The sequence below is a fragment of the Zeus faber genome (assembly GCF_960531495.2).
Source record: "Zeus faber genome assembly, chromosome: 6".
NCBI lineage: Eukaryota > Metazoa > Chordata > Actinopteri > Zeiformes > Zeidae > Zeus > Zeus faber.
This window is the reverse complement of record NC_137201.1, coordinates 6440928-6467152: the sequence shown is the minus strand read 5'-3', so window position 1 is coordinate 6467152 and position 26225 is coordinate 6440928. Positions and strand designations below refer to the sequence as shown.

The 26225-nt window shown below is 42.3% G+C and overlaps 1 protein-coding gene across 2 annotated transcripts in view; it reads right to left on the bottom strand.

Moving 5' to 3' along the window:
* wt1a (WT1 transcription factor a) overlaps positions 1 to 7499 on the bottom strand; it is a gene marked incomplete at both ends in the record, with an annotated part of 27956 nt that extends 20457 nt beyond the window's left edge. For both annotated transcript variants that reach the window (XM_080003110.1, XM_080003111.1), the window contains 3 exons: positions 999 to 1101; positions 2542 to 2664; positions 6998 to 7499. In XM_080003110.1, coding sequence (XP_079859236.1) covers positions 999 to 1101; positions 2542 to 2664; positions 6998 to 7499 — 728 coding nt within the window. The remainder of the gene's footprint in view (positions 1 to 998; positions 1102 to 2541; positions 2665 to 6997) is intronic.
* Positions 7500 to 26225: the final 18726 nt, after the last annotated feature.

Sequence of the window (26225 nt, the reverse complement as noted above, 5' to 3'; positions counted from 1 at the left end):
GTTGATCTGATCTGATTGAAAATTGTGATTTTAATCAATAAGGCATCGGTATGATGGGATTCCAGGGTTGAAAAATCAATTTTCTCTCGGATAAACCCAACGCCGGTCATTACCGTCCAAAAGTCCAGACAGAAGGTACCAAAACAGACGGGAAACAACAAACGCCAACGAAGACCCGTTCTCTAGGTTGCACTTCCTGTCTGGATCTGCATCCTGGCATCTGAGAACACAGGAACTCCCCTGGACAGTATTCAAATTTGAACAATAAGAGTCCGGAATCTGATCCAATTCCATCGCATTGTTTTATTGAATGGACCAGGTCAGCGGTTCTCAACGGGAGGTCCAGTGACCCTCCAGGGGGTCCTTTGAGAGGCTTCAGGGGGTCCGCAGCAAAATTATTAATAAATAATTTTTACTGTTATTTCCATTTGAGAATGGAAAATAATGACTGTTCTGATCATGGCTTCACTGTAGTATAGACATAGTATAGACATATATAGAGTATAACTATACATGTATAACTATAGTATAGACATATAGTATAGACAGACCTTTGAACTAAATCATATATAACAATAAAAATATCATCTCACAATTTGAATTGCCTGGTCGTTGAAAGGTGCTCTATAAATAAACAAAAAATAAACGACTGCAAGTGTGCAAAATGGGCGATGGCAGATGAGTAATTAAGGTCCAACAAATGTGAATATGGGCTGAGCTGTGTTTGTTGAGCACTGTTTTTTTGCATTGGTACTATTTTGATTAATTTATGTGGTAGTGGGTTTACATGACTTGTATAAGACCTCCCACTTAATGCACAACATCACAAAATCACACGTAATACACAAAAAAACTGTGGCTCGAAGTTTATTAATGGAATTTTTTTCAACATTACACAGCCACAGCTGGAAAATAACAATGGCTCGGGGTGCGCAGGGAATGTCTCAGTGTGTGTGTGTGTGTGTGTGTGTGTGTGTGTGTGTGTGTGTGTGTGTTACCTGTTGTAAGGGTTCCTCAGCAGCAGAGCCTGGCTGCCCGTGCAGCTGTCGGACGGTGTGTGACATCCATACACGGAGGGAGGGACGGGATACTGCTGCTCGCCTATAACACACACACACACACACACACACACACACACACACACACACACACACACACACACACACACACACACACACACACGGGACATTTTATGTCAATACACACTCACAAATGTGAAAGAATATGGCGGCACTCGTCTGAAACTATGCATTTCAGAGTTTTATGAAAGTGTCACGTCATCCTCGCCGGGTTCCTTCCTCCACAGATCTCTATTCATCATTATCTGTTATTCTCCTTTGCTCCACTTTCACGCAGATATTAAAAACGGCTCCCTGGACATTTCGCATTCCGAAAAACGCCTCTCAGGACCCTCAAATTGGCCTGTTATCTTCCATTAAAAAAACAAAAAAAACAACCGCTTACAATTTACAGCGTGGCCTCAGTTGCTTTTAGCAGCACACGCCCACAACCGGCCACGATAAATATTTACCAACAGCGTAGGGATGGAAGGAGGGAATGGGGGGATGAAAGCGGAGGACAGGAGGGATGGGAGAGAGAGTGAGCGAGAGAGAGAGAGAGAGAGAGAGCGAGGTCGGGGGTTGCGAAGCCACGGATGTGGTTGATTTATATACGAGACGGTCCGGGTCACCGTGGTGACCTCGCAACGAGGGGACGTGAGCGTCCCCGGGTGAGAGGCAGGGGGCGGGCAACGCGCAGATGTAGCCACGTTCTGGTTTTCAGTATTCTGCTTCTAAAGGGCGATTATTATTTTTCTTATTATTCTTATATTTATATTGTTATTACATGAACGTTGTTGTTTCTCTTTATCAATGCAACAAGAGTTGGGCGTACCTGAAACACTACTTGGTTGTGTTTGGTGTGTTATGCCATTTTATAGCATTTTGCATTTATCATGATTATTAGAGTAATGTTCATTCACACATACACACACGCTGCCTCTCACTTACACACACACACACACACACACACACACACACACACACACACACACACACACACACACACACACACACACACACACACACACTTACACAACTTGGGCAATATATTTTAACACTGTAGACGCTGTAATAACTTTGTAAGTACATAGTAATATTTTCTAATTCATACCCTATATACCAAGTCCAATAATTTATACTGTTCTTAGAATGCTTAAATACATATTTTTTATATGTTTCCTGTTATTTCTGTTCTGTATTTTTTCATCTATCCTGAGATAGATAGATAGATAGATAGATAGATAGATAGATAGATAGATAGATAGATAGATAGATAGATAGATAGATAGATAGATAGATAGATAGATAGATAGATAGATAGATCAATCGATACTTTATTCAACCCCAGCAAAAATTGCAGAAATATATATTTAAAAAAAATCCAGACAAACAACCCAAAAAACAATAATTAAAATCATGTTGAAGTATAAACATGCGATCGGACGAACACACAGATCAGATACTGGAAGGCGTGAGTTACCCATGGTGCTCTGCTGACCTATGGCGTCCTCCTGTTTGAATGGGTGGTTGGAGAACTGGGAGCCGTGGTGCGTGGGCGTGTGGCCGTAATTACCGGCGCTGTCGAACGCCATGGCGCCGTAACCTGCAACACAAACGGGCACGGTAAATAATCACTGGAAATGAATGAGTACGTGCTCGGCGTGATGGCATGACGTCGTTATTTTGCGATAGCAGTATTCGTTATCGTTGTCGTATGTGAGTGCGTGACATCATAACGGATCTAAATTATGTCATTCCATGACTGGTAATGTCTCTGGAATGATCTCGTTCAATTTGAGGACCTACAAAAAAATTATCTTGTCCGAAACGCGTCTCTAAGTCGATCAAATCAAGAATTATGTATCATTATTTTTATTATTTTCTATCACAGAATGTTGGGAATTGGTAATTAATTTGATTGTTATTGTTCATTTTTTACATGATTTATTTTGTGATACGCAGGCTGTTGTCAATATTTTGCGCGGCTTATTATGTAAGGGTTAAAAACGTTTGTTTTTTTTTGCAATGTTGAATTTCTCTATTTAATAGTTTTGAAGGCGATCTCTATCTCGTGTGACGGAACTGTAAGCTGATCGTAGACAGATAGTTTGGCTGCAGGGATACATTTGCGAGTCTTCCAACACACACACGCACGCACACACGCACACACACACACATACCCACACACACACACACACACACACACACACAAATACAAACACACACACCGGGGGATGAAAGTGAAAATAAAGTGCTGTTGTTAAAAGACTGGGTCTGTAGCGGACAGGCCAGACTGCGCCTGAGTCACGACCGAGTGCGACCTGGGTTGCAACGCCCGCCCATCAATCACGTGCACACACACACACACACACACACACACAAACACACACACACACACACACACACACACACACACACACACACACGAACAAATAGACACATGCCTCATTAATTACGGTGCACCACTTTCACTAACTCCACGAGGTGAATCAGTGGGCGGGTGTGGCGGGGGGTGTAAAAACCAAATTTAAAGGCAAAATTCGTCTTCCACTCACCCTTGTCCGACTGGTGTGTGTGTGTGTGTGTGTGACTGTGTGTGTGTGTGTGTGTGTGTGTGTGTGTGTGTGTGTGTGTGTGTGTGTGTGTGTGTGTGTGTGATATTGTAGTTCCCTCAAAGTAAGGTGAAGAGTGGCCACGTCAAACGTACATGGACAATTACAATTGAAACAAGGACAACAATTGTTGTCAAACCCTAAACTCACTGCAAACGTTTCACCACCTCCGATGTGCGGTACAACCCAGTCTCTACATTCACGCAGGAAGGAGGACGACTCGTACAATTGGTACAAAATGATTTGTTTTTTGCTTCTTTATTTAGTTCTCATCTCACTCACTTCATTTAGTGATTAATGATGATTTTTTTTTGTTTTGTTTTGTTTTCCCTCTACTAAAACAAGCTACCTGTTGAGGACCACGCTTCTTTCTTTCCTTCTGTCTTTCTTTCTTTATTTAGTTCTCCTCTCACTCACTTCTTTGAATGACATTCTTTGGTCTTCCCTTCCGTAAAACCAGCTACCCGTTCGGAACCTCAGATGTGGCAAGTCCAATTTCTTTATTCACACTGCAGAAACGGGAATGAGTCACGCAATTCGAACGCAGCTTTCTTTCTTTCTTTCTTTCTCATCTCATCCCACTCACTTCATTTAATGCCATTTGTTTGTGTTTCCTTCACTAAAACAAGCTACCGTGCCGAACCTCGGATGCTGCAAGTCCAATTTCTATGTCCCCAATGCAGAAATGTGAATGTGAGTCTTTCTCTTTATTTTCTTTCTTAGCTCATTCACCTCATGTAATGACATATATCTTTATTCCTCCGACAAAAACAAGCTGCCCATTCAGACGGGAATATCAATAAAATATTTTCCGAAAGTAATAAAACAACTTTTCTCTCCCGTTGTATGAGGTCAGTGAAGTATAAGTATGATACCACTCGAGGTACGGAGCGAAGGAATCATTAGCTCGGGTGTTTTCCTTGCATCGCCTGCTCTCTATGTGACCTTGTTCTGTTTGATACTCCCTCTGTGACCCTGTGTTTGTGTGTGTGTTGTGTGTGTGTGTGTGTGTGTGTGTGTGTGTGTGTGTGTGTGTGTGTGTGTGTCTGTGTTATCAGTTCTACTGTGTGATTCTCTGTGTCCTGCTGTTTGTCTGTGCTCATCCAGGGGTGGTTGGTGGGTGGGTGGGTCGGGTGGGGGGGGGGGTGACTAGATAACCAGGGTCAGAGGTCGCCCGAGGCCTCTGATTATAACGTTATCCCTAATTCATCTGCCTGATAAGTGTGTCATTTCTAATTAATCTGCCTGATAAAGGTCTTTCTCTTCGCAACCCGATCGGAAAAAGTGTCGAAGGGCAGTGACCAGGTGATGTCTTCTTGTAGATCAACGATTAGTGAACAAAAAAAAGAAGGAAAAAAGATCAAATAATAATGATATAATATAAAAGATATATACCGACTATCTTCATCCTCGTGCAGTGTGTGCTTTACCCTTGTAGACTATGATGCATACAACAAAACAGATCAGCGAGATGTTTCAGACGGTAGTTTGCATCAGATGATGTTAAAATGAAATGAAAAAGCGGTGAAATTAAACTATAAATCATTTCCCTGGAGAACCCCTGGAACCTCTCGAAGGACCCCTGGAGGGTCCCCGGACCCCGTGTTGAGAAACACCGATTTTTGAGGGCCTCAGAGTGGAAATATCTCCGTGATTTAATTCGGTTCAATTCATTTAACACAACAAGTGGCGTCGATAATTATAATACTAAATGAAAGCAAACAGAAGGCTTGTGAATTCAATCAGTAGCTCCCCCGGGTGAAGATCCTGTTTTGATAAAAGCAGCGCACAAACAGAAATGGATTTGAATGTTTTGTTTCCCAGGAAATCAATCATAACCAAGTTTCCCTTACTGATCATATGAATTCTCGATGGCGTTCTGAATGACATTCCTCATCGTCACCTGCGCAGAATCTTTTTTAGACGCGTCGCAATAATGTGATGCATACGTTCGTTTCACGGCGTCATTTGGGCTTTTCAATTTTTTGTGCTTTTTATGGGAAATTCCTTTTTTTAATTCACAAGGACATTTTCAATATATGCCTTATTACGCTGAATCCTTGTGAGTTCTATATTTCTAAGTGTCCAACTACTAGGGCAGGGAAACGGAAATATATTTTAACAAGTATAAGGAATTTCACAAGTGTGTATCACAATATCTGCTTATGAATTGAAATGTAAAAATATATGTGTTATACATATGTACACAAATACATATGTAATGTAAATGTAAGATTTAATTCTAGACACACTCAGATGGAAGCACACACACACGCACACACACACACACACACACACACAAATTCAGGTAAGTTGGTTTCTGGGGAGATCGGTAAAACCTTTAAAAACAATCTTAGTTGGTACTAGACTAGACTCAAAACAAGTATTATTATTTGAATCATGAGATTAAATCAGGAATATGTATATCAAATATAAAAAAGAAAATTACTTATAAATTATTTAAAAAAAAACAGCATTACAGTTTTTCTCAATTGCTTAAATACAAAAAACTGGTAAAAATTTCCCATAACCATAAAAACTATTCACCCGTTTCCACACATGTTTCAATATTCAAAACTCGTTCTGCAAAACCTTACACAAAAGTGGCCGAATAAATCATTCATCGCACTATATGTTCATTCAGCAAACACATGCTCTCAATAGAATTAACTCCAGTCTAAGAAATAAAAGCTTTTTGAAATTGGGTATTTTACTGTGCATGGACTTTTCTTTAAATGTTTTATCAGTGTGACATTTCAAAGGTCAGGATTTTCACCAAAACAGCATATACAGTAGTATTCCCTTATCCATGAATGTAAGAGGAATTTTACACTGCTGTTCTGAATTTCTCCGGCCAGGGTGTTCCTGAATCTGGATCGTCAGCGCTGGGATTTGACAAAGTTGCAAATGATTTCTCTGAATTAATCCCTCCAGTGTGTAACAAACAACGGTGTAGACTGTGTTCTTGAGAGCTTGTATGCGTTGTCGGAGGGCAAACTTTGAATTGGGATCCAGAAGTTAGATGATTGTATTGATGCGTGTGAGTTTTTAAAATTGTGTGTGAAAATTGGAGAAAATGGTGGGTTGTCCAGGAATGTGTCGAAGCAACTGAGAAAAACTGTAATGGGACATTTGGATTATGAGGACACTAAACGTGTCCCAACAATTCCCAGTGTCCTCATAATGCTGGTTGGTATTCAAGTGCGTTTGCCCTTTTAAACCATATATGCACAAACACACATGTACGCACGCACACACGCAGGCACGCATGCACCTACACACACATACACACACACACACACACACACCGCCGTGGGTCCCTACCTGGCTGGCTCCTAGGGGGCGGCTGGTTGTCCATGCAGTTGGTCAAGTAGGTGGGGTTGCTGAACATCCTGGCAGGGGGCTGGTGGTGGTGGTGGTGGTGGGTGCCGGCCACCGACGGGGCCTGGCTCAGGGCCGGAGGGGGTGGCGGCGGCGGGGGCGCCGGCGGCGGCGGCGGCCCGTAGCGGCAGGCCCCCGTGCCCGTGAACTGGCCCGAGAAGTGGACGGTGAAGGCGCTCAGGCCGCAATGAGGGTCGGCCTCGTGGAGGTGGTGAGGGTGGGGGTCCCCTGGGGGCCCCCAGCTGGGCTCCTGCTTGATGAAGGAGTGATGGGGCCCCAGGGAGGTGTGGGGCGGCCCCAGCGCGGGGTACGGCGAGGCCGCCGGGTGGAAGTCCAGGATGGGGGCCCACTGGGGGGCCGTGCTGACGGGCATGGCGGCGGGTGCCGAAGAGAGGGCCGGGACCGGGGGCAGCAAGGTGTTGAGGTCGCGGACGTCCGAGCCCATGGCGTCCTCTGATTGGACGGAAGTAGGAAGACGTTGGACAGTCTGACTGACTGTCCGTCTGTCTGTTTTCTAACCGACTGTCACTCCTATGTCTGACTACCTTTCCACCACTCTTGTGTCTCCACAGCCTTCTTCTTCTCAAGTTCACTCGTCTGACTGTCCTTCCATACCTGTCTATCTTCTTCTGATACCTGTCTTGTTGCCTTTCCACGGTTCTTTCTCAGAAACAATTTACCTGTCTGACTGTTCACCCCCGCCCCCGTTGGAAAAAACAACCACAATGTGCGTAGACACGGTCTGTGGACACGGTCTGTGGAAGCTCAGATCTTTGCTTTTTCTTCTTCAGGCTCGGCGTTGTTCCTTCTGCTGGAGCTCGTCCAGTGCTTGGGGTTCGCCGCCGTCCCTCAGCGGTTTGCGTCACCAGCGTCCCCCTTGAAGTCAAGTCCTCGCTCAAGTCCAGGAAACCGTCATGGCCAGACGGCCAAAACGAAAGGAGAAACCTCTTCTCGGCGGAGATTAAAAAAAAAAAAAAAACAACAACAACAACAAAAAAAAAAAAAAAGAGGGTCTTCCAGGATCTCCGCCGCGGGGGGGGGGGAAAGTTTCAAAGAGTGAAAAGCAGAACACAACAACTTGAATTTATCTCGTTCAGGTCTTCTAGGCAGATCCAAGTGGATTTTTGGACTGAGATGGAGATGAAAGTCCACCCGAGGAGAGGAGAGCTCACTCACTGTGAATGGAGATGGAGGAGTGTATTGGAGGCGTGGAGGAGGAGTGAGCGGCAGAGGAGAGCACCCCTCTTTTCCTCCACGCTGTGTGTGTGTGTGTGTGTGTGTGTGTGTGTGTGTGTGTGTGTGTGTGTGCGTGCGTGCGTGCGTCCGTGCGTGTGTGAAAGAGTGGGTGGGTTGGTGGGTTGGGAGGGTGGGGGGGGGGGGTGGGGCGGAGTCAGTTGGTAATGAGGAGTGGAGCCTACTGGCTTCATTCATTTACTGTACACTTACCAGTCCACACACGCACGTACATACGCGCACGCTGACAGGACTAAAAAAACGCATACAACACGATTAAACTGCTGTTACACATAGACTGACGTCATTTTATTCACTTTTCACTTTATGGACTTAAATTTGCCACCGTTTTAAAATGAATATATCAATGATAAATGATGTGATTTGAAGACGATTTTAGCCCTTGTAAAATATGCTCCGAATAGGCTTTTGACATGTGATGAATTGAATTGAATTGATGGGCTTTGACGTTTCAGAAATCCCCCCAAAATCACTGTTCCGTTTTCAATTTTCGTTTAGGCCCGAAATCGGCCCAAAGTCGATTTGCACTATTTTATCCGGTGCGGTAATTAAATGAATCAACCATTTAATATTTAACATTTGAATTGTAAAATGTTTAAATTTTCACAAAAAACGATAGGACGGATAATTTAATGTTTTATATTTCAAACGCAAAATATCATTGATTAAATGTTGACATATATTTCGTTATTAGGACTCTATATTAGGGGGATTTTTTTTTTTTTTTATTGTTTTAAAAGATCCCCAATAATCAAAGACCTGCAGTGATCTTACGCATTTCCTTTATTTTACTGTATCAGGCTTCGGCGCTATTTACTGATATGAATATGTAAAATATACTATATAATATATTGTATAAATGGTCTATAATACATCTGTATTTATAGATAGACGAAATTCGGATTCCTTTCCTCTAACAGATGTTCCGTAATGGATGGAACAACGGATCTCACGTACGAAATTATTGATATTAATATTTCCTAAAAAGGCCTCGTTCATAGAAAGCGGGGGAGATATGTAAGAGAAAATAATAATAATAATTATTATTATTATTATAATAATAATTATAATAATAATAATTTAAACAGTCATTATTTCAATCCATTTCATCAATTGAATACAATGTTCTACTAAATTCATACCCTAGGTGAAATGGTGTGCTTTTCCCCTACAAGTTTATTTCTTTATGTTCTCTCTCTCCCTCTCTCTCTTTTTATATTTTTAATCGAAGAGGGTGGAAGCTGAGAAGAGACATCTTCAGTCTCAGGACTGACTTGTGGTTGAACCTGCTGCTGGGCAGGAAAGGGGGGCATTCCATTCCATTAAATTCCATTTTATTGCAAATATGAGCCTAAACCTGATATTATAGACTACATATACACTTTATACCGCCGTTGGTCCGTAGAATAATGCATCATTTGGAAGACAGGCGCGTATAAACCTGGGTTTTGAGGTCATTGTTTGGCGAAGGCCTTCTCTAGTAATCGGGGATTAAGAAGATAAAAAAACATTAGTTCTTATATTTCATAGAACGTGTAACAAATAAGCAGGGTCCGACAAACTAGTATACATGCCGACTGTTTCACAAAAAGGCCTTGCCAAATAACAAGAAAAAAAAAAATCACATTTATTGTGAACAGTCTTGATTTATTATCGGACTAATTCCAGGCCTTATGCTTTTCACCCAGTTGATAATAGTTTTAAAATCAAACATTCCTAAAAAGATTGAACACTTGAACGCTGTAGGAGCCATTCCAGGAGGTGGAGCGTTCAGGTGGAGCGTTGCGCCGTGGTTGCGTGGGCGTGGGCGTGGGTGCGAGTTTAAATGTGTGCGCGTCCACCGATCACTGATCCAAGTGGAGGAAAATAGAGATAGAAACATAATTTTTGAACGTTTTATGAGATATATATATATATATATATATATATACATATATATATATATTTAAAATTATATTTTATATTTATCATGACATTGTTTGTGTATTATCATTATGTTTGTGTCCTGTATGTGGTGATGTTTGTGATGCCGATGTGCTTGCCTGTGTTTAAAAAGTAACAGCTTATTGTTTTGTATTTATTTTCTATTTTTCATTGGGGAACCAGGTTTCATAGTAAAATACAGCTGATGTGACATTTTATGATTTTTACATAAATGTTCCGTAACATTCCTCAGATATTTAATCCTTAATTGCGCTGCTTGATTGAGGCGATAATTCAGCGAAATCGCGTGTCGTTACGAAATCCAGGTTCGACATTGCAATCAGCAATGCCATTGACTTTGCGGTCAATAATATATAAAAAATGTGATTGAAAATTTGCACAATATCACAATTATTCTCGAAGAGAATTTAAAGTATCATTTGGAGAATCAGTATAATTTTCTAAGATTCCGGAAAACGTTTGAGATTTGTTCTGACAATGTAGTTCAATCAGGAGAGACTGTATGTCTGTACGTTGGGTGACTTATTCATGATAAATACAATATTTGCCCCTCAATCAAAAATGTGGCCTTTATTGCCACTTGAAAAGTAGTGACGAGGCAGGACGCTATGCCAGATCGGAAACGTGGTGCTGCTGAGTCGAGCTGGAGGCGATGGGGGATGGATAACCTTGTAGGAGCTAGGGGGGGTGGAGGTAGGTGTAGCATCGATGAACAGAGAGATAATTGAAATGGGCAACCCTGATTGGCCAGGATCTGAATCTAAATGACAGTTTGGTTAAAGAAAAAAAAAAAAATTCATTGCGATCAATCAATTGCCATTGATATGAATGGCAAACAGAAGTATTTTTTCTGACTGAACGCTTGCTAAGGCCTGACAGATTTGGATATCACAGGATTTTATCACAGGATTTTGAATATCCAAGCAGATATTGTGATATATATTAATGATGCGGTAATCATCGTGATAATTAATGATCCCGTATTGCCCCAAGTTCCGCTGCTATATGAGAGTCATGTTTAAGCTATAAAATGAAATGGAGATTCCAGACCGGACAGGTCTTATTGATACAAATACCCCAGTTTAGGAAGTTCCGAGCCCCAAGCTGCACACACACAAACACACACACGCACACACACACACACTCGCACACGCACACACACACACACACACACCAGGCCGAGCGCCATCCAAATTGAAAAGAACGAGGAGAGGGGCTGTGATTCATCGCATCTGATACTTCTTACTTCCTTTCTCCATCCGTCATCATCCATCCCTCAAAAACATTTTCCAAAATGGAGATTTACCTCGCAGAGTTATCTATGTGTCTGTGTGTGAGAGAGAGAATGAGAGAGAGCGTGAGTGAGTGAGGGAGTGCGTGTGTGTCGTCCTTGAGCCATGCCACCGGCTGTGATCTATGACTGTGTCTCAGAATATCTTTCATGAAAACTCATGAACTGCTTTGTAGTCATGGCAACACACACACACACACACACACACACACACACACACACACACACACACACACACACACACACACACACACACACACACACACACACACACACACACACACACACACACACTTTAGCTTCAGCCTACCAGAGATAGATAGATAAATAGATAGATAGATAGATAGATAGATAGACAGATAGATCGATAGACAGATAGACAGACAGACACAATAAACATAATGATAAACAATAACTATAAATTAAAAAGTAGCCTATAGCCTAACTTTAAAAATAAACCTAAAAAAAAGCCTCAGGAAAGCTTGGGAAAACTGCAGCAGACTGAGGATGCCCGCCAAAATCTCGTCAACATCACCGTCTTTAAGCACGTTTGCATGAACACGTTTGACGTCAGCGTGACGCCAAGAACGCCGGAAATGTGCGGATGTGTTCTCACTCTGGACTAAAATATGGAGGATGCACCAGTTGCCAACTGGACCGACCTAGACATCACGGCGATCGTTTTGTGCAACCGTGACCAAGGCGATCCCACGTTCCACAATCCAAACTCGAAGTACATCACTTTCCATAAACACATGTCCGTTCTTGGAGGGCGCAGTACTGATGAACGCCCACGGGAGTAAACACCTCTGCAAAAAAAAAAATGGTGACATTTGTACGGACAGCAAAGGGAAAGGGAGTGAACAAAAGCAAACAGGCGCCCAGGAACCCTAATTTATACCTCGCTTGGGACTTTTTGAGACGCTTCCATCGCCACAAAGGAGACCCTTTGTCCGGCCAGAAGGAAAACAATCCCTTCCCGCTCTGCGAACGCCTCCCGACGTCTGAGAAAGTCGAGGATCCGTCCGTCTGACCCTCGGCAGTGGCGGAGAGAGTTCTACAGCCGCGGGGCGGGCTGGAAGCGGCGCAACTTCCTGTTTCTAGTCTCTTTCGCAGGTGCGGATGTCAAAAGAGCTGACGCAGGGAAATGCAAAAGAGTCGAAGGAAAAAAAGGAAAACCTTAGAAAACCTGATAAAAATGCTGTTTGCAACATGTAGAGACTGATTTGACGTTTAATTGACTTAGATTCTATGTTCCACGTTTTAGGGATTCAGAAATTGCTACAGATACACAGCAGTAGGGATGGTATAACTGTAGCATGCGCATAACCTAAGCCTTCATAACTCATTTTATGGGATATAATTCACCAGAGATGACTAACTACTAAGTCTTGACTTGAGTCCTGGGAAGCCCAGAGCTTGAAATGGCGCCCAATGGAACCAACTCTGCATCGCAGGAAACCCCCCGTCTTTACCGAGTGTGATATCGATACCTGGGAGGACTCGTGTCCGTTTTGTCATGTCCACACAGCATCGTGGTCTCTCTGCTGTCTCTTCCTACGAATACTGTCCAATCAGGATGCTTCAAGAACCCCCCGCCCCCGACCCCCAACCCCCCTCCAAGAAGCTTCGGGTTAGGAGTTGACTGCTGTTGGGTTATTGTGTGTGAATTGTATATAGGAGATTGTATGTATTGGCCATGTTCTATAATGAGTGTTTGCCTGTCACAATTTCTATAAGCGTGTGTGTGTGTGTGTGTGTGTGTGTGTGTGTGTGTGTGTGTGTGTGTGTGTGTGTGTGAGAGAGCGAGAGCTCGCACACAGCAGAAACCCTTGTTTAAATTGATGAGCAGAGATAGATGGTTACTTCACCATCTGGAAATCCAGTCTGCCTCTCTCTCTCTCCCTCTCTCTCTCTCGCTCTCTCTCTCTCTCTCTCTCTCTCTCTCTCTCTCTCTCTCCCTCTGCAGAGAACTGCTGACCCACGATTCAACTCTCCCAGTCTTGAGAGGACAGAGAGAGAGAGAGAGAGAGAGAGAGAGAGAGGAAGAGAGAGGGGAGAAAGAGAGGGAGTTGGGCAGGAGGTGCTAAAAGAAGACTTTGGGATGAGGTGAGTCAGAGTATCAGTCAGTATTTTGAAGCAGCAGTATAAGTACTGTGTGTATACCCATGGGGGTTTAACACACACACACACACACACACGCACGCACACACACACGCACGCACACACGCTTATAGAAATTGTGACAGGCAAACACTCATAACAGAACATGGCCATACATAATGACCTTATACTTAGTGTGTATTTATTGCAGCTACTCATCTTAACACTTTATACATCCTGATCTTTGATTATTAATGAAAGATCTTGTTTTTCAAGATAGCATTCATGTCTGTCTTTACCTTTGGCTACATTTAAGTATGCTCGATGAGTGATACAATATATTGAAAGAAATTACATTTAAAATAAGTCTTATCTGAATACATATGCTCTCCATTATGAACTTTAGTATAAGCTTTATTTTTCCATGGTAAGTTGTGTTTCCATCTGTGTGTGTGTGTGTGTATGTGTGTGTATGTGTGTGTGTGTGTGTGTGTGTGTGTGTGTGTGTGTGTACGAGGATGAGTGGACACTGATTCGTCATGATAAGGACCTGTGAGCTCTGATTGATGGTATTTCTCAAAAGGCCCTGCGAACTTTCCTTCCTGTCTCTTCTCTCTCTCTCTCTCTCTCTCTCTCTCTCTCTCTCTCTCTCTGCAAGGCGTCTTTTTTCCGACAAACGCTTTACTATTGCGAAACTCACTATTCTGCTGCAGCTTCTCACTTTGCTTAAATGCGGTCCAAACGAGCAAGTGTTTAAGCGGTTAAAAAAACATCCGGTTCCCGTTTTCAAGCTCACGTATAGTCACACGTCTTTTTTTTTAACATGCTTTAAGTAACAATAATATTACATTTTTAACTACTTTTTGCAATTGGCACACTACATCCAGAGCTACAGTAAGCTGTCAGTAGGAAACAACTAAATTTCCTCATTCGTAGTCTGTCCTGTTGGCATGGATTTTAGTCAACAAAAAGTCAACAAAACCTTGAAAATCGGATAAAATTCACCGTATTGTCGTATTGTAGTGCATGCTGTCTTGTATGTATCACCGTATCGTGAGTTTCCCATATTCTAAATGGAAAGAATCTAATTTTTTTTACTGCTTCAGACTTAACCCCTTTGCTGGGGCAGAGCGGTACGTTTCTCCAAAGTAAAGCGCTCAGCGAGGTTGTGCTCTGAACAGATTGTTATAAATGATGGGAACCAACATTTTAATCAGGCCTGGGTTGAAAAATAGCAAACCCATCCTTTAAAGACAGGCTTCCTTTATGTTTGTTTAAACCGTATGAAATGCAAACATACAGGTGAACATTTTCCTACTGAGGCGCATAATGAGTCCATTTCGTGTGCCGAGGTCTCCAGAAAAGGGATCCCTCGCCATGAACTGAGGCAGGCTCTGCTGAACACTGAATGGACTCACGGCTAGCTCTAGTGTTTTGCGTCCATTCTCTTTTTTCTCTCTCTTTCTGATTGTCCCCCCTACAAATAAAGTCAAACAGCCAGACAGACAGGCAGACAGGCAGACCGCCACCCCATCCCTTCCGTCTCTTCCGCATGAAGCCCGCTCTCACCGCCGAGGGCTCCCCCTGTCCCAGGGGGATTCAGCAGGCATTTAAAAAAAAGAAAAATAATAATAATAGTATCTTAAGATTGATGGCTCCCATGGCCGATGGAACACATTCCTGCCCCGCAAACAACAAGTTCACTTCAAATGCGAACCTGACTGCTTTCAGCCTGCCGATCTTTGTCCAGAAACACGGGGAGCCCGGTGACCCGGAAAATATGTTGTTTTTCCAACGCAGCTGTCGTCTCAGTGCCGCATTGGGGAGAAGCTTCGGGCCCAGACCGCTCCATCCGTTACCTGATTTTAACAGATAATTACCAAAAAGGCCCTCCAGGAGGTTTATTTGTGAGTGTTGGGACAAAAAATGCTTCAAAAATTCAGCAAAAATTACTACTACCACAATTACAACTACTACAAATTCAGAAAGAGTTGTGTATTATCACTTCCTATGATAATAAGCATTCGGTCTATTGGACAAACAACTGTAAATATATCAGTACTGATAATCATTTATTTTTCCATTTCCATCCATTAGTGATTGTTTTTTATTTTCTGAAAATTAAGAACAATGGGCTCAAGGTAAAAAAAAAAAATGCTTGGATTGCAATAATGATTCTATAAAATACACTTTAATCGCTCTATTGTAATGTTGTAAGCTGTGTCATGTGAAGAAACTGCGGCAATGCGGCGAAATTGCGAGCTCTCGCAAGTATCGGATTTGTTTGATTTGCATTTGGTTCAATAATTATTGCAATTTCAAAATCACAATTTCCTGGAGGGACAGTCCCATTTCGTTCATTGATTCAGTGTCTATAGAAGTGTCTCTATTGCAGTATAAAGAGATCCAAATAAATTCCTAAACCTACCTTAGATATTGACAACGGCCTCTTTTGTAAATTGCGTGTGCGTGTGCGTGTGCGTGTGTGTTTTCTCCGTTCTGGATCCTCCCTTCTCTGCTATCTACTGATTAGTAAGAAAGCAGGCTGTGGTCCTCTACAAAGGTGCCAACTGAAACAAAAGAAGAACCATTTTTGGTTCCACGAGAGAACCTTGAAGGCCGAAGTTCTTCAAAGAAACATATCATATCATAATCAATGACCTGCAGCTCTTTGCTTTAACACCTGTAGCGAGCTGTTGTTTTATTCCCCCTGTATAGGAAACCTTACAATATTGCACCATATACGGGACATTATATCAGTTAATCAGCCATCCATCCCCGGACTAATGGTGGGATAAGTTATTTTCAGAATTGATGTCGTCATTCTACTATCTAATACCTCAAATAGTCCTTTCATTTGTCATGTCAAGGACAGTCAAGAATTATACAAACAACAAATTCAGTTTGTTCATTGGTAATAATAAAGAATTTTGAAATGAATCAACCCAGACATGTTTAGAGAAGAGATGCGGACCGTTGGAGAGAGATAACAGATTGACAGAAAGATGGTGAAATAGGGAGTCGCTTTCAACGTTCTGAAGGCTGCGCCGTTCTCCGGGCCTCCATCCGTGGCGCTGGGCGGAGGAATCGAAGGAGACCTTGGCTTTGATTTGAACAACTGGTCTTTGTCGGAGGCGGAACAGGGTCGACACTTGTTCTCCCGCCTCTCCGCCATTTTTCTCCAGGGAAAAAATGGGAGTTCGGTTAGTAATCAAAGATCGGGTATTTGCGACCGCATGGCAACGGGTCACAAACGAAGCAGATTCTCACCAACGCGACGAGCACAAAGTGAGAGGGAACGTACAGCGATCACTCAAAGGACTCGAGAATTTTTTTGCAATTCCTGAATCGCAAAGAGACTTACCATAAGCACACAATCAGCCAAGTAGTGATTTAAAAAGTTGAACAAAAGTTGAACAAATGAGGAACAAAAAAATAAACACTGGAAGGGGAATTTGAAATAACTGACATACATGACTGTGTGTTGCTTCTGTGCTGCAATTCTTTCTCATTTACTATTAAAGTTACCTTTAGCAATGTGCATTTTTTTGCCTTAGCAAAGCATTTTCATAAGCCGGGCAAATCTTGTGAATTGTGATACAAATGTATTTGCTAAATATTTTATGGGCCTTGAAATGTAAGTTCAAAAACAAGTTACTTATAAAAAAAAAAAAAATGGTGGAATTGTGATTGGTTTAGTGAGATTAGCATTTTACCATTTCAAGTTGTGAGCTCAGTTTAAGTTAAATAATCATCATGAGAGGAGTTTCTTTCTCACCGAAAAGAAGCACACTGAACAGGCCTGTCTTATTTTCTGCATTCATACAAAACTCGGAGGCAAAAGTACATTGGACGTTTGGGAAACTCCCGGACACCAGAACGTGCGTTTCCCCCAAACATGCTCGATTCAAGAGGGACGCTCCAAGTCAAAATGCTTTCTGTCGATTGTGGTAAAACGGCGAAACAAAGGGTGGGGTGTTCACAAACAGTGACTATGACCTGAGTAGCTGATGACTTTAACAGCATTTTAATAAACGCCGTCCTCAAGTGGTAGAATCGTAAGCGCTTGTGTTGGTATAAATCAGCCAATGTTCGACTACATGAGAGAGAGAGAGAGAGAGAGAGAGAGAGAGAGCTGGAGAGAGAGAGCTGGAGAGAGGGAGACGTCAAAAGGAGAGTGGGGGTGGAGGAAAAAAGAAACGAAAGAAAGATGGAGATAGTGGAATACGAGAGTGGTACCACCAGCTGCAGTCCGCAAGCTTATTAATTCCTCCTGGTATTCGGACAACCTTGAATCCGCCGCAAACCACGCACGCGCACACACACACACACACACACAGACAGACACACACACACACACACACACACACACACACACACACACACACACACACACATAATTTAACAAGAAGAAACGTGGGGGTTTTTTTTACGCATCTACCAGTTTTTATGAACATATTTCCAAATAATATTATTTACTAATAGATGCATTACAAATACTATTATTTACTAATAGAAATACTACAATACTACATATACTAAACTAACTCTAAGGGATCATTTATCAACAATTGTAGGCCAGCAGGAGCTCCAGTAAATACAGTAACTCCAATAGACACAACACAACAGAAATACAATAACTATTCTTTTAACTTGGAATGCAATATTTATCGGACAGGCATCAGAATATTTCAAACCCCAATTTAGTAATTGGGGTTTCATTTCTTAGAAAAGGTTATTAAAAAAAATTGTCATTTGGTAACGAAAGACTCTATCTAACATAAATATAGTAGAGTCTTGTATGGTATTGAGATTGCAGAATAGGGAAAGTTAAAATGGAACTATATAGTGCAAAAGACCACACCACTGCATAACTATAATACACAATAAAGAAAGTAATTACCCTAACTATATTTTTAACTTGGCATCAAAGATTTGTCGGAGAACAACCATTTCTTTTAAGTAATATAATTAAAATTGGATTAGGTAACTACAGCCTCTAATGGATACTATATCTCTCTTTAATGATATAAAATCAGTCATGTATCGGGAGCGGAGGGAAAGTTATTTTGTTCAAATGGAACCGTCGCGTTCCAAGACACCCGGCCCAATTTAGCATTGATTTTTCTAATAGTGAATGACATAGAAAGCGAAAAAGGAGAAGAAAAGCGAGCGAGCGAGAAATGGAAAGAGCGATGTCAGGGAGCGTCTCTCGTTTTGGGGAAGACGCAGATGTTGGCCCGCCACCAGCTGCAGCGCGAGGCTCGGGGTAAGTTATGATTTTTCGGCGCCGCAGACGAGTCTTCAAAGATCCTATCTCTGTCTCCCAGCAAACAAATGGCGGAACAAGCTTGGAGTCAGTAGTATTTTAAACCCCCTCCGCCCACTCTCCTTCTCCTCAGAGTTTAAATACCGGGGCAGCAAATCACGGCGCTTTCTCCTCCGGACGCAGGCCAACTCCGCTCACATGAAGTCGCAGACGTGAGTTAATAAACATATGAAAATAAATCCAAGTTGCTCAAATGCTCGACGGCGTCTGATGCATGACGAACCTAGAGGGGCGATTCGTCTTCATCACCCGGGTCCATTTTTCCAGAGGTGGAAAGTAACTACGTATAACCACGACTACAAGTTACAGTACTCAAAAACATTCACCTATGATGGCACTTTAGTTAGTATAACAAAAACGTGGTACTTTTACTTGAGTTGCTTTCTTTATTATCCTTTAAATGACTATAAACGTCATGAGCATGTGTAACTGTGCTCATTATTATGGCCTACTCAAAGACGCAAGACTTGCAAACGATTCGTTCGTAGTGAACAAATCTATTAAATGACTCATGGGGTCGGCAGTCACTCCAGCAAAAGAGTGAATCTTCGACTCAAACTGAGTAATCAATGAGGACGCAATTAAAGTCCAAGGCGAAAAAGACCAAGGCATTTAACGCAATTCACATTGAATGTGACTGATTTACTTTTCGCATTCCACCAAAATAAATAATTGTGACAGAATCAAATGATTCTTGGTGAGAACTCCATTCACAAATCAGACCAAACCGACCCTTCTGACTCGCGTTCATTGTGCACTTGTTCACTGTGGGTTACACCAACTGAATCAAACAAACACACATTTGTAAAATGGAACGACTCTCTTTACTGAGTGCGTCCTGAAGATCCCAATCTCAAAAAAAGAGTCAAACCTTTCATCGCTATGGATGGTCCTCTTTCGTGGAGTGAAACTTTACCTTTTTCCGCTGAACACAGAGCGTCTATTCTAGCTAGAACGAATGATTTAGATGAATTAGTGGAGCCTTGCAAATTTGATCTTGCAACACAAACTCATTTCCAGGTCTATTATTTTTTTTGTGGAATTTGAATGTTTTTCACGTTTGAAACTCTTCAGCTTCAGCGTTGTCCTCAACTCTCAGATGCCAGGTCAAAGTTCAGGATTGTTTTTTTCAGATTCATTTGTTTCTCAAGTGTGAAAGGACGATGTGTTTTGGGTCGTATTCCCCCAAATACACGGTAGGCAAAAAGTAACTGCTTGAGTAGTATTTTAGTAATTATATTTCCTCATCACAACATCTACTTCTACCCTAGTAACAGTGTTATTTCAATATATTGCACAACTATTCAATAACTTAATATATTGGAATAACACTGTAATAACGTTGTAGACACTGTAAAAATTTAGTAATTACCTAGTAATAATGTATCACTTATATATCCCTATAATTTCTCCCATTCATAGAAATACACTTGTATATTCTGTATATGCTACACATTTTGTTTATTCTGCTTAGATTTTGGGCTATTTTCATATTTTTGACTATTTTCTTTTCAGATTGTTTATGCTTTTTTTAATGCAAATTGTCTGAACAGCGACGCACCAACCCTCACGGCAACAAACCTCTCGTATATGTAAACGCGCTCTCTCACTCTGAGTTAAGGGAGGACTTCCAGTGCCGTTTCCCACCGCTGCCCATTTTCCCACGCACACATTCCCAAAAAGAAAATCATTTGGGGTTTTGTGGCTTTTAGGACAAAGCATGACGGCACGCATTGTTGGCGCATCGTGTTATCAGCAGAGCGCGCCCTGATCGGCTAATATCACGGAGAGCTACTTTGAAACCGAAATGGAACGTGAACGCGGAAAACAGCTCGCTCTCCCACACGCGCTGTTATCACTCTCCAATATAAACTGGATGCCAGAATTGAAAAAAGAGAACAAAAAGCCACAGAATAGAAAACAAGCCCCACGGAGCGATCTCAGATATCAGGGACGACCGCGGGCGTGAAGTCGAACAAAGTGTGACCATCAAAGTGTCTCGGTCGAGGCTGTCGCACGGTTAAACCCTTTAAATCACGGGACCACCGGCTCCATTGCTTTGAACGCACACGCGCACACGCACCAAACATGTACTAATGTGCGTTCGATTCCCCGCCCCATCAGCCCGCCGTGTCGTAAAGGCTCCAGTGATCTAACGCTCCATCCTCATCTTGTCCCCGTCACCTGCTCCAAACCAGCCGGTCGGTGAAGCAGCGAATAGGGAGTAACGCCGCGGGCCAGATGACAGCTCAGGCAGCGAAACTAATGAAGAAACCTCTGGCAAGAAAACTAAGAACAACGCTGAAATCTATACCACACAGGCGAAGTCCTGAGATCTGTGTGTGTGTGTGTGTGTGTGTGTGTGTGCGCGCGCGCACGTGGATGTGTGTGTGGTTGGGTTCACCGGCTGGTCATTTCAAAGTGTTTTACAAGGTTTAAAAAAAAGGAGCGTTCTTGGCTTTTTCCTCTTATAAAACAAGGGTTATCGCTTCGGGAAAATGTTGCATCCCGCAAAAACAGTAAACCTGGCGGCGTTTTAGGGCCCCACCTTCTCAGCGGGAAAGTCCTTTTCAAGCCGTGTTGCGGGTTGAAATAGGTGCAGAAATAGCTGTTCTTTCTGATTCATTTCTGTCTCATTAGGAGTGGCGGGGCTACGTGGCAACTCGCAAGCATTGGCGATTTTAGTCTCTTTTTAGGGGGGCTCAAGCACACCTACATTTCAGCACCACTAAAAATAATAATAATGACTTATTATTATTATTATTATTATCTGAAATAATTTTTAGCCCTCTTACGTTCGATTTTAAGCGACAGGGGACCAACAATGACAGGTTCAAAGGGGTTTTTTCAAACCGGAATAATATCCAGTATTCTTTATAAAGTCATGATGTTTCACACTCCGCTACAGTAGGTGGCGGCATGCACCTTTAACGTTGGTAATCCGCCATTAAGACCAAAAGACAAGCGAAGTAGGTAGTGGTTAAAAACACAAGTAAGTTCTAACGCTAGCAAATAAAATTGCTGAATGTTCTGACAGAAAACGTTGCGTCAAATTGGTCGTTGTTACTGTCACTTACAAGTGTCCACAGTTCCATGGTGTGAACAGTGTCGCCGAACGTTAGCTGACATTGTTTGTGAGCTAGCAAGCTAGCTAGCTAGCGCACAGATTAGTGACCGGGGCCTTTATTTACCTCAACTGCAGAGGATACCAGGCATTTGTTGGAAGCCGGCTTATACTAGAGGCAGGCTTTTATATCGAATTCCCTCTGTTCAATAAGTATATTTGATATGTTAGTATGAATTCTAAATCTATATTTTAGTATGAATCTTAAATCTAACCTCCGTCTGGGTGCCATGCCACGCAAACACATGTATGGTGAAAAAAGCGCTCAAAGCGCGTTTAAAATTTACACTTGTGCTGGTAGCCGACCGCAGAATCACAGTTCAAGTTCAAGTTTCTCTTGAGCGCAGCACTTCCTGCTTTGGAGCGCTGGAGAGTGAGAGTGGGGCATTTGCCCCAATCTGCGATCCGCTACACACCGTTTAATTTGCTTTGTTTGGAGAAAAGACTGCTCTAATGGAGCTGTTCCCATGCGGAGCTCTGGTCAGGTTTTCACTCGGCCTGTATCTGAGGCAGGCTTTTATTTGTTTGCGTCGACCACGCCACCGGCATTTATTAGAGGCCTGGCTTTTATTTGACGACCGGTTTATATTTGAGGAAATACGGTAATCTGCTTGCACACTTGCCAGTTTACCAGCTGACTGATGCATGCACTTTATTATTTTAGTAAAAGTTGTCACAATGTTTCTTATTGTGATAGAACTGGGCTTTGTGGTATATTTACAGTACATTTATGGACAGTGAATGGAAGCATTGGAACAAACCCTCACTCATTGGAAATGACTGTTTTTCCATAGATGGATTTAAAAAAAAAAAAATTCTCAAGAAAACAGCCAGGTTCAGGTGAGAGAGTGAGATCAAAATGACGTTACCTGACTGCATTGACCACAGCTACCCAATATTAAATTAGAATAATATGGTAAGATAACGATACTTCATTAATCCCCAAAGGGAAATTCCAGTGCTGCAGCAGCAGTGACACACATGACAAAGCACACGTCATGTACAAAAAAGACCACATACAGTGGTACTTTGACTTAGGAGTTTAATTCATTGAGCTCGTAATTCAATCTGCTTGTATAGCAAATCAATTTTCCCCATTGAAATTAAATGAAATGCTATTAATCCGTTCCAGCCCCCAAAAAACACCCCAATTTTTTTTTCTGTTACGTGTTTTAAAATAAGAAATTTATTTATAAATAACAAATATTGAATAAAAACATAATAAGAGTGTGTAGATCATTTTTGCCTTCATGCAGATAATACCCTCCGTCACGCTATCTCCTGCGAGCTGCTTCTCCGTCAACCACACCAACAGCAGATTCTCCATCTTTTCATGGACAGCGGTCCGCAGCTTAGACATTATTTCAACGCCCTTGGATGGAGTAATACCCTTTATCGTCTCCTTCTGCTTCAGTATGGTACATGTCGTAGAAGTACTAAGCTCGTACTGCCTCGCCAATTCCATCATAGCACACCTTGCTCATATTTTTCTATTATTTTGCGCTTTAAGTCAATGGACGTCATCCGCTTCTTCTTCTCAGAACAAAAAAAAATTTGCAAAGTAACACAAAAAAAGCGCAAAACGCGAGCACAAAACACAAAAGCGATGCTTCCACGCTCAGGTAACCACGTGACGTGAAGGAGTGAGACACGGACGCTGGCCGCATTCACTCGCCACGCCACCTAGCGGCGGCACCTGACGGAACGACGGCTCGTAACTCGGAAAACTTGTATGTTAGTGCGCTGGTAACTCAAGGTACCACTGTAGTTATAATGCCAAGGCAGCTTTTGTTTTGGCCCCATTCATTGCAGTGGACTCCACAGTGATTTCACATACCTACGCAGTGTGTCGATATACTGTTATCAAATATGGATTCTCCCCAACCTCGTCATACATTTATTCACGTCACAAATACTCTGTTGGTTTTATTATTTATTAGATTATATGTAATTTTCTAGTTGAATACAATATGTTTGTGTGTGGTTGTCAGTGCAAAGAGGGAGAGGAGGATGGAGAGAGAGAGAGAGAGAGCAAGAGCAGGAAGAACCAGGTGGATAGATAATGAAGTCAAGATCGTTATAGTTGCAAAACAGTATCTGTCTAACCGAGGAAAACAACCCACAACCTTCACAATATACACGATCAGCAACAACATTAAAATCACCACTAATAACCTCTCATGTTGTGTAGCTTCCCCTCGGGCCGCCAAAACAGCTCTGACCCATGGAGGCATGGACTCCACAAGACCTCTGAAGGTGTCCTGTGGTATCTGGCACCAAGACATTAGCACCAGTCCTGTAAGTCCTGTAAGTTGTGAGGTGGGGCCTCCATGGATCGGTATTGTTGTTCCAGCACATCCCACAGATGCTCGATCGGATCGGACCCAAACCCCGACCATCTACATGATGTAGAAGAAAATGTGATTCATCAGACCAGGCCACCTTCTTCCATTGCTCCATGGTCCAGTTCTGATGCTCAAGTGCCCATTGTAGGCACTTTAGGCGGTGGACAGGGATCAGCACGTTGGGTCTGCGGCTACGCAGCTCCATACACAGCAAGCTGTGATGCACTGTGTGTTCTCACACCTTTGTATCATAGCAGCTTTAACTTTTTCATCAATGTGTGCTACAGTAGCTCTTCTGTGGGATCTGACCAGACTGGTCCCATTCAACAGAAGTCAGGTCTTTGCTCCCCACGTGTATCAAAAAGCCTTGGGCGCTCATGACCCTGTCGCCTGTTCACCGGTTGTCCTTCCTTGGACCACTTTTGGTAGGTACTAACCACTGCACACCGGTAACACTCCACAAGACCTGCCGTTTTGGAGATCCTCTGACCCAGTCGTCTAGCCATCACAATTTGGCCCTTGTCAAAGTCGCTCAGATCCTTACGCTTGCCCATTTTTCCTGCTTCCAACACATCAACTTGAAGAACTGACTGTTCACTTTCTGCCTTATATATCCCACCCCTTGACGGGTGCCACTGGAACGAGATGAGCAATGTTATTCACTTCACTTGTCAGTGGTTTTAATGATGTGGCTGATCCGTGTAATTTTACATGTACACTATCTAATCGATGCCATGCGTTTTTCCCCACATGAAATGCTGTCCAGAATTACACTCAGAACATACAGTATGTCAGTGGACTTCTGGAATTCTAAACAGGACATCTTCATTAAAACACTTTCCTCGTTAACTATACAGTATATGCTATTTGTTTAGTTTCACAATACATGGAGAAAGAGAAGACCAGGGAGAGTCTCTTTGAGAAAGACAAATTAAGAGACACCCAGTCAAAGCAGCAGGGTCTCAAGAAGCTTCTTTTGAGTTAGGGCATACAGTAAGGTTTTGCGCTGAGTTGAGCCAATGTTACAGAAGATAAAGAATCTTTATGTATTATTAATTTATTGTTTAAACCTCATTATCTTTTTAATTAGATGCTGGTAGTGCATCAAGAAAGTGATTTTCTTAGTATTTTCATTTATTCAATATTTTGCCCAATACCATTACCTTTATTAACCAAGTGATGGCTTTGTGGCTCAACATAAAAAGTAGGTTTTCTCACATTTGGTGGTGTCTTTCTAGTCAACTAATTGAATAGTCGATGGATAAGAGGAAAAGCTTTTAACGGGTCTAAAATGGTCATCAGCGAGTAGCTCAACAAATTGACAACTCCTAATTACAGTAACACACACACAGTTGTTTGCACATTGCCAAATCAGTTTGAGCTCCATCAAGTTGCATGGACTTTTAGATAGCATTTTACAAGTCTGAGCACAGACTCTTCATAACATTCGGAACATGGCTTGAACTGTATCACTGCCACTCCAAGATTGAAGCGACAGACTATAAACACTTCACTTTTGGGATTGAGGTACATGGGTGATGCCCTGTGTTGACTCTGCACAATAAAGTGAAGGTTCGTATGAAGTCCAAAACTTTAATGCAATTGTTTTCTGACCACGGTGCCTTGTGTCATTTGCCACTCGGATCTTTGATGAGTTTTCCCAATTTTTTTAGAAAAAGTAATGGTTTCTTTCTTGCCATCATTGCATGAGTCATTGCCTTGACTCATGCACTCTCATTGCTGTTGTTTTTGGTCTCAGATTGGCATCTCTTACCAGTTTG